Here is a 9,173-nt window from a genome sequence, read left to right as displayed (position 1 = left end):
GTTTGTCTCTGTCCCTCACTTCAGAGTTCTATAACTCTGAGATACACTCTTGAAAGACATCCCTTTTCCTCTCTCTTCTCCCCCATGGCTCTTAAACCCAGTTTGGGAAAAACTGCCTTATATCCACCTGAGAAAGCAGCCATTTTCTCTCCCTAACCCACCAACCATGGAAGCTGCTTTTCTACAATGCAGTTAGTCAAGATTTCAGTCCTTTGGGAAAAAAAATTAGACAAATGAGTCCTGCACTTTCCCTTCCACCCCAAATAATTCTTAGCCCTTCTGAATGCAAGGAACCATTCATTTAAATCCAAAGTGAGATATGGAATTACTAGGAGTAAAGGCAAAGGAAAGGCTATATAGCTGGTAATGGAGAAATCAATGACCTACCTTGCGATTGGTAAAGTAGAGGTTGTCATACATCTCCACAGTGAGAGCCTGGGTTCCTAAACCACTAAGGTTGATGATGCCATATTTGCAGCCTCCATGTTCCACATCATTAACTGTGAATACCCTTTCCCGGGCAGTGTCAGCCTGTCAAAGCAAACCACATGCTACTTCAAAGTATGTCAGGGTCAGCTGCAGGGATCATATCTGAGCAATGGCTCATCTATCTCTGGTCCACTGCCCCCGTATTTTTTTCCACTGGCAATATTGTCAGCTAACCCTAAGCACAAAAATCACTTGGACTCTCCTCTTGTCAACCTCAAATGCAGCCATCTTTGGGGCAATGTTGACAACTGCCTAATCTAACAATTCAACAATTTAGAATGGAAAGTAAGGCTATCCCACAAAGGAAATATTTATTGGAGGTAGTGCTGCTAGGGAAAACTGAGGTCAATATCAGAATCAGAACTGGTCTAGATACTGGTACAACTGCTTCAGGTTCTATGAAAAGTGTGCCTTAGGAAGGATGATTTCTAGTAGTTGGAATCTAATCTGAAAAACGTGAACTCTGGTGACAAATGGCCATGTCTAACTTCTTGCAACTTCTTGCCTGTTGCTGAGTTGAAAGAAAGGTAGGATCTACAGAATTATCAGTATTTATGATGAAAAGTCACCAAGGAACCTTTCGAATTAGAATTCTGCTAAGCAAGTTTGTCAAGGTAGAGAAATCTGGCTAATACACATGGCAAGCAGTAGAGATCTCTTTTCTCTACTATACCCATCCTGGTTTATTGCAGATTCCCAGAAAGGGTATCCTGGATTTTAGTTAAGATCCTAATGTACTAGGAGCAAGACTGGGAATAATTCATGTTTCCTCCCCCCAATAATAACCACACAACTACAATAGTCTTTTTGACAGGCTTTGCTCTTGTCCCAATGCTAGTTTTCCTAGATGCATCATCTTTCAACAAAGTTATAAAATCCTCCATTGTATTAAATACCCTATGAGAGAACGGGCATTGATCCCAAAGGGTTATTTTCATACTCAAGTCCATCCCTCCCACTAGAAGAGCTCTCCTTAATCATCCAAGCCTATCCTCTCCACTGCTATTCTTTGGCAAAAAGGAAGGAAAGGGGTCACTAGAATAGGATGGCTCCACTTTATAAATATCTGTAACTTGTTATACCCATGAATTAGGTCTTTTAAACAAGTACTTTTTACTCTCCTCACAGGTGTTCTTTCAATAGTCTTCAGAATGATGTAGTACCAAAAGACTACATTCTTTTTAGGGATAGTATAAGAAATGGTCTCAAATCACAGGAATAAGGATTCTTTCTAAAAGGTAAATGGAATAGGAATAGGTATACTTCAGAAAATGGAACCCTTTGTGTATAACAGATCATTCAAGTTACATTATCTAGAATTTCTTGGTTCTCAATGCACACAAATTTCAAATTTGGCCACTTTTATCTTGGAAAAGGGCACATAATTAACCAGTTTACCATTCAATTGAAGAACAAAATACTTTGAAGAAAAAAAAAATGCTATGTTTAGCTGTTTAGGCAGGCCAGGGGTTCTAATGCAAACTGATGGAGCAGAAAAGACATGTGGGTTCATGGTCACAGTACAATTTACCCTGCCAGGACAGCACCTACCATTTTACATATAGGAAGTGCTTAAAATAACAACAATAAGAATAATCAATAAAAAGCCACCCACTTCTGTGGCAGTTTGAAGTCAAAGTTAAAAACCAATATATCATGTCTAGTTCATAGACCACCCCAAGAAATCATGAAAAACAAATAAAGGCTGTCCTGGCAGAGCTAATCCTTATCCTTAAACATCTCCAACTCACCACTATCAGTTTAAAGTGATCTGTTCCAACAACAGAGGAATCAGGGCTCTGAATTTTCACCTTCTTTCTCTGCATGCAGTTTACACGTAACTCATGGACTAGTCTGTAAGGGGCAAACAGGGAGGAGGGGATAGTAATGACTAAGCAGTGAAGAAAATCAGGATGTGGGAGTTAGAATATGAGAAAAATCTCTATAATTTGTCCCTTCCCATACTGTTCTTCAAGATTAACTCTGAAGGCAAGATTCAAAGTAACTTGGCTTTAGTTGTTTCTATTCAAAAGATATTTAAGCAACTTCCCTTTATATAGCATGGGGCTTAGGCACTGGGGAGATAAGAACGTTTAACTTTCCAAAGTTGGAGAAAAAAAATTGAATATATTAAAAAGCATTTGGATACAAAGAAAAGACCTCTAAGAGCTCTGAATCCTAGCCCTGGTACTGCTTTCTGTATACTTAAAACCTTCAAGATACTCTTCCCCATTCAAATTAAAATCTCCCTCTCTGATCTCTGTGATTAGGTGATTTGCTTTGCCCAGAAACAAACTTACTTGCTTCAAGCTAAAGCAAGCGCATTTACACCAACAAAATTATCCTTATTACTCCTTATATCTCCTTCTTTGAGCCCTTTATTATTCAGGATATTGGGGGATCTGAATCACAAAGCTTGATTAGGAAAAGCTGGGTCTCTTCTCTCACCTCTTTAAGTGAACCTACCTTCATGGAAAACTTTCTAGTAAAGGGATAAAACATAAACACAACTACTTATAGTAGTGAGTTCATTTAACAGTTGTAGGGCAATGTGGAGTTTGAGCAGGAAAGCCACTGTAGATCAGGAGAGATCCAGGAAGGCTGTGTAGCCTTTCTATTGTATAACGGAAGCAGTGGCTCAACTGGGCCTTAATGGATGAATAGAATTCAACAGGTGACGAGGAGAGAGGGAGCAAGAGGTAAGATCAAGGAGCAGAGCTGGAAGATACCTCAGAAACTGACTTCTAGTGTGGTGAAGCAACTTGCCAGAAGGTCAAGGAGAGTTAAAAAACAAACAAACAACAAAAAAAACAACCACCACCAAGCCCTTATTAAACTCCTACTTTGTGTCAGACAAACACTGCCAGGTACTAGTGATAAAGGACAAAAGGAACCCGGGCAAGCTGCTTAAGCCTACAACCTTTTGGAGGGGACAACACACAAACATGTAACTGTATACAAAACAGATACAATGCCATGTGGACAACATTAAGGGCTCTCTGTGGAAGGTTATGCTTCAGCAGAACATTGAAATTTTAGGATTTTAAGAGACAAAAGAGAGGAAAAAAGGAAGTGCATTTTAGGTATGAGGAATAGCTTGTGCAAAAAGGCAGTGAATGAAGAATAGTGATGGATGGGAACAATGTGAGAGGCAATGTCGAAAGTAGGTTAGAACTAGGGGCAATGGGTTTTAAATACCAAAGAAAAGTCAAAAGGGAGCCACCGGAATTTACTAAGTAAGGAAAAGACATGGGCAGATCTTTAGTTTAGGAAGAGGACTCTGGTATCTATGTGGAGGATATTGTTTTTTTAAACCCTTACTTTCTGTCTTGGAGTCAATACTGTGTATTGACTCCAAGCCAGAAGAGTGGTAAGGGTAGGCAATGGGGGTCAAGTGACTTGCCCAGGGTCACACAGCTGGGAAGTGTCTGAGGCCGGATTTGAACCTAGGACCTCCCATCTCCAGGCCTGGCTCTCCATCCACTGAGCTACCCAACTGCCCCTGTGGAGGATAGTCTTGAGGAAGGGAGAAAAATCAGGAAGCTACTGGAATTGTCCAGGGAGAGGTAATAAGATGGCCTGAATTAGAACTGTGTGCACATAAGTGAAGAGGACACCTATGGGAGGCAGGGAGAATGTGCTGTCAAAGGGAGGTGGTGTGGATGATGCCAAGGCTGAGGATCTAGGTTCAGGAGGATAGCAATACCCTGGAAACGATGGATGTGAGGGGAAAAGATGAGCTCTATCTAGAACATGTTGAGTTTGAGACACTTAAAAGACATTCAGTCTGAAATGTCCTGTAGGCAGCTAGAGATGGAGGGCTTGGGAACATAGGAGCTAATTTCTGGATATGGACGATTGAAAGTTATCTTCATAGATATTGTAACTGTGTGATAAGGTGACTGAGAAAGCATAGAAAGAGAAGAGAAGATGGCTAAGTACAAAACCTTGGGCCAAAGACTGAACTAGCTTCTTCCTACCCTTAATTCAGAGTTCTTTCTGCCACACCAGACCTGGCTATTTTTAACTTGTTCACCAGTTACAGAATTAAAACAAAACAAAACAAAACAAAACAAAACAAAAAACCCAATTACGAACAAGACTCTAAAATTTGGGGTTGAGAAATTTCTCCTTATATCACTACTCAAAAGTTAATAACCTAAGGGACTATCATACAAACTTTTATTTATACAAAATTTCAATTGGCATAACTGTTGTAGGATTTTTAAAAAGCCTACCATGGCTAATAAGAATATCTTTCATCTCTTCAATTTGAAAGGGATTAATACCCATGCAATTTTCTCATAGCACACTATTCTTCCAATTTGTACTTAGAACTATGCTATTAGGAAAAATGTGATTTGAACACATATCCTTGACCCAGATTGGAATGTAAGTTTTTTGAGAATAAGACCTCTGGCTAGGGTAAATCTTCATCTCCCCAGTGCCTTGGAGTACCTTGCACAAAAACGGTATTTATTAAGGAAAATGTCCTAAAGTTTTCAGCTAAAGTAGTTTGAAACTGCATTAAGACTTTTGGGGTATCTTGTATTTGTTTAATTGAATTAGAGGTAGAGAGACTAGTAAAGCATCTCAAACAGGTACATTTCCTCATTCTACCATGCACAAAGGCTGAAATGGGTATTGAAAATACCCTTATTCTAAAGCATCTTTCTAATGTAGCACACTTCTAGAAAGATAAATTTATTTTTAATAGTGCTAACTGGCTAAGAATAAGAAGAGAGAGAAGGAAGAAAGAATTCACAGTAATATAGTTCTAGGACCCACCAATTTCACTAAAATGTAAATGATTTTATCAGTACATAAATTATTTAATAGTAATACATAGTTTGGAACCCCAAAATAAAATATTTCCATTTTTTTATCCATGTTTAATTTCTCTGTACTCTCTTATCTTCTCACTCCCCTCATGTAAGAGTCTTCTTCACTCCCCAGAAAAGAAATAACTCCTTTGGGACTGACTTAAGTGGCTAAAAGTGAAGGCACTTGTGAAGGATACTCACACAGTTATCACTGGTTTTGAAGCAGTGATATTGGAAAGAACCTCAGAGATCACGTGGTTTAACCTTTCTGCCATTAAAGGAAACAGAAGAAACATCCCAGACGTAATGTCTTACCGGCAATAATTGGTAGAGTAGAGCAAACCCAACTGCCTCTTGTATAACAAGGGTAATGGATTCAATCCAATTCGAGTAGTTTTCTAAGTAAAAAACAAAAAAAGATAGAGAGAATTTGATGAAATTTTATCTAGTATAGAGGTGAAGGGAAATGATTTTCATCCTTAGTAAGAAATCAGTTTTTCAACATGAGAAAGTTCATTACCATAAATTCTTTGATTATCAGAAGGCTCAGGCTTTAGAGAACATCAGTACAACTCCTCATTTTATACATGAGAAAACTGAGAGCCCAAAGAAGTTACATAAATTGCTTAAGGACCATATAGCTAGTTAGGGTAGGCCCAAGAGGTGAATTCTAGTCTTCCCACTCTGCTCAGTGCTCCTCTCACCACACACACACGTTACAGGTTTGTTTGGAGTGGGAATGGACAGACTCTTGTGGGTCAAATAATGCAATTATAGCTTAAACTTTACAAAGAGATAATTGAAAATGTCTTGTCTTTCCCCTAGATTACAACTCAAGAGGGTAAGCCTCAAAGGCATCTCCTAGAGTAAGACCATCCTAAAAGAAATCCATTAGGTGAGAAGGCATTGGGGTAAGTCATTTTTCAGCAATGAGGGATACTTATTTGTGTGCATGTATATTATAAAAAAAAATCATGATAATTAAAAGACTCAATTTTGTACCTCTGGTTAGTACCCACCTTTTTTAGCATATCCTCTTCCTCTAAAAGCTTCAATCTTTTGCTCTCCATCTCCTTGTGCTGAATAATCTCCCTGGTGAGGGGGTTGCAGTTGTTATGCCCAGGAAGCAATCGGAAGTAACGGTTCTTTTCAGGATCAAAGTAAAATCCTGGGAGTTCTTTAACCATATGAAATGAAATTTTAATTTTAACAGGACAAACTGACTGACTTAGTAAAGAGCACAATGCCTTTAGATCACACACTTTTATGCTCATCTTTTCTAGGATAGAAGAAAATAGGGTTGCATACTGATCATTAGATTGAAAGTAGGTAAAACCCATCAATAAAACTTTAAAAAATAAAGAAGAAAACAAAATGAAGTACTAAAGGGAAGCAAATAGCAATTTTAATACTTCCTTGTTAAATTTAATGTGTTTACAAAAGCAAAGTTGGTAGAGAATCATGGATTCATATATAATCATCTTTTTTTATCTTAACATATATATTTGTGTCTGCTGATGATTTCACTGTGAAAAAAAGAAAAAAAATTTAAAGGAGAAAGAAAAGAAAGTTAATTAAACCCACCTAGGCCTTTTGGGCCTTGCTTATATTCCATTTATTCTTTTTTTTTTTTAAAGTTTTTTTTTAAACCCTTAACTTCTGTGTTTTGGCTCCTTGGTGGAAGAGTGGTAAGGGTGGGCAATGGGGGTCAAGTGACTTGCCCAGGGTCACACAGCTGGGAAGTGTCTGAGGCCGGATTTGAACCTAGGACCTGCCGTCTCTAGGCCTCTCAATCCACTGAGCTACCCAGCTGTCCCTATTCCATTTATTCTTACTGATTTCCTAAGTCCTGAGCCAAATGAGCCTACAAATTTGCCTGCCACCCCTCTCCCCCGCCCCCATTCTAGCTAAGAAGAGAGTGTAACCTGAAAATGAAAAAAATAAGTTGAATACATGGGATTTTTGTTCAAATTATTTTTTGCAAGGAAAGGATTCAATAAAGGTCATAAATGGCATTCTGTGACTCCCTTACCTGGCACTGAAGAGCTCTCATTTGAGCTAGAAGCTGATGAAAAGGTTCTAGTATTGCTGTCAGAACTTTGAGGACTGTGAGATATCTCTGCTCTGTATCTGTTAACACAAGCAATTATGATAATTTGGAAAGTCATGCTTATTTGCTGCAAAGGGCTTTCATTAGCTTATCTAGTGTTCCCAAACCTCCCCACCTACAGGAGAAACAGCTTAATTAACACCAACTTGTTGGTTATTTTGCCCATTTTCTTACAGAAGGCTTAAGTTGCAGAATTTTCTCATGGCATATATTTCAAAATAGCTAGGCAATGTTTTTGCTCATCTTGATTTTTTAGAGGATGTTTGTTTTCAGAATAATTTCCATTTTTACCTCCAAATATCAATAAGTCATTTGAAATTTTCCAGTTGCAAAGTACACTAGTACATCATAGAAAGGTATTACACTAATAATGTTGTAGCAGTTCTCATTTGTTACAAAAGCAATAATTCCATACCACACAAATTCTAGTCTTTGTCTTCTTTGGCCTAGATTTACCAAGCTTTTCTTGGTTATTCTATTTCATCTATAAAAATTCTATTCCATCGATAGGGAAACTGAGGCTCAGAAATGAAGACATTTGCTTCAGGGCCAGAGTCAGAATGAAAATGTGCTGCTTTCTAAGTTAAAAGTTGCTTTAATCCAAAGAACCATCCATTCTACTTTTGTTACAAAAGGCAAAAAGGCAGCATGGTATAGGGAAATGAGCAATGGAATGTATTAGAAGGCTGAAGGTTCTAGTTATAAAAAGTCAATTCATCTTCCAGTCTGGGCCCCAGATTTTTCATCTGTAAATTAAAGATGTAGGACTACTAGATAATCTCTCCAGATGTAAAATTCTGAGTTTATGAAATGATAAAACAAAAGATCTTACTTAAGAATCATGTTTAATTTCATTATAAATATCAAGTACATTAAAAAATTGCCCCTACTCCTAGCAATAATGAGGGGAAGGGAATGAAGACTTTTCCCCCTTTAAGTCTTGGGAGTCTGGACAAATATAGGAGAAATAACTAGTTTCAAAATTTTTCAACTTGTTTTGTGATGAGCAAAAAGGTATACATCTCTCTTTCCAGTGACTGTTTACCTTTGCCCTTTTGCACCCCAAAAGATATCTGTTGGTTTATTAGGCTTCACAATGCCCTCCTGAAATTTAGTTATGGCCATATTCTTACATGAACTTGATGTAGCCAAATGAAACTATTGTGTGGGAAGATCTTTCTCCTGAGGAAATTCACGTTACTACATTAAGTAATACAGATTAATTTTTCTATACAAGTGTTACTGTCATGGTTTTTATTTTCACTATAGGACTGATTTGGGGGCTATATTACATTATTACAGTAACTGTCTGTGGATATGTCTATTATGGTTGGAGATATGCTTTGGTGGGGCCGATACTTAACATGTATTCTTACCATCTCTTTTGTTAAAGACCTGATTCTTCCAAGAAAAGGAGGTCTGGTGGGTGGGAAAGATCTGAAATTGATATGATTGTTCCCTTTAGAATCTTTCAAAGGTAAGTGTTGGGAAGTTTGCCTTTATTGCTTTATGACTGACATGTTCATTGACATACAGGACCCAGGACCATCTGTATCTGAACAAAGTGGTGACTTTAAGCATACTTTCAGCTAAACAAACTTTAAGCCCTTCTATAGTAACAATTCCTTCTTCATGTCAGAGTACTGAGTGCAAAGAGTAGAAGGTGGAAACCATGTGAATGTGTTTGGGCATTTAATTCATGGAGATTTATTTTTCTCTATTTATTTGCCCTATAATATATATTATATATA

At 37.8% G+C, this 9,173-nt stretch overlaps 1 protein-coding gene across 1 annotated transcript; it reads right to left on the bottom strand.

The window, feature by feature from the left end:
• Positions 1-387: 387 nt before the first annotated feature.
• LOC123254924 (DDB1- and CUL4-associated factor 4-like) lies at positions 388-7,494 on the bottom strand (the record flags this gene model as incomplete). Its single annotated transcript, XM_044683812.1, has 5 exons — positions 7,345-7,494; positions 6,332-6,489; positions 5,628-5,710; positions 2,241-2,343; positions 388-531 (listed from the first exon to the last, which is right to left on the bottom strand). Coding segments are annotated over exons 1-5 (624 nt in total), but the record flags the coding sequence as incomplete, so codon positions are not given.
• Positions 7,495-9,173: the final 1,679 nt, after the last annotated feature.

Source organism: Gracilinanus agilis, unplaced genomic scaffold, assembly GCF_016433145.1.
Source record: "Gracilinanus agilis isolate LMUSP501 unplaced genomic scaffold, AgileGrace unplaced_scaffold35602, whole genome shotgun sequence".
In the NCBI taxonomy this organism is placed as follows: Eukaryota; Metazoa; Chordata; class Mammalia; order Didelphimorphia; family Didelphidae; genus Gracilinanus; species Gracilinanus agilis.
Note: the sequence above shows the minus strand (reverse complement) of the source record. Positions and strands in the feature narration are given on the sequence as shown.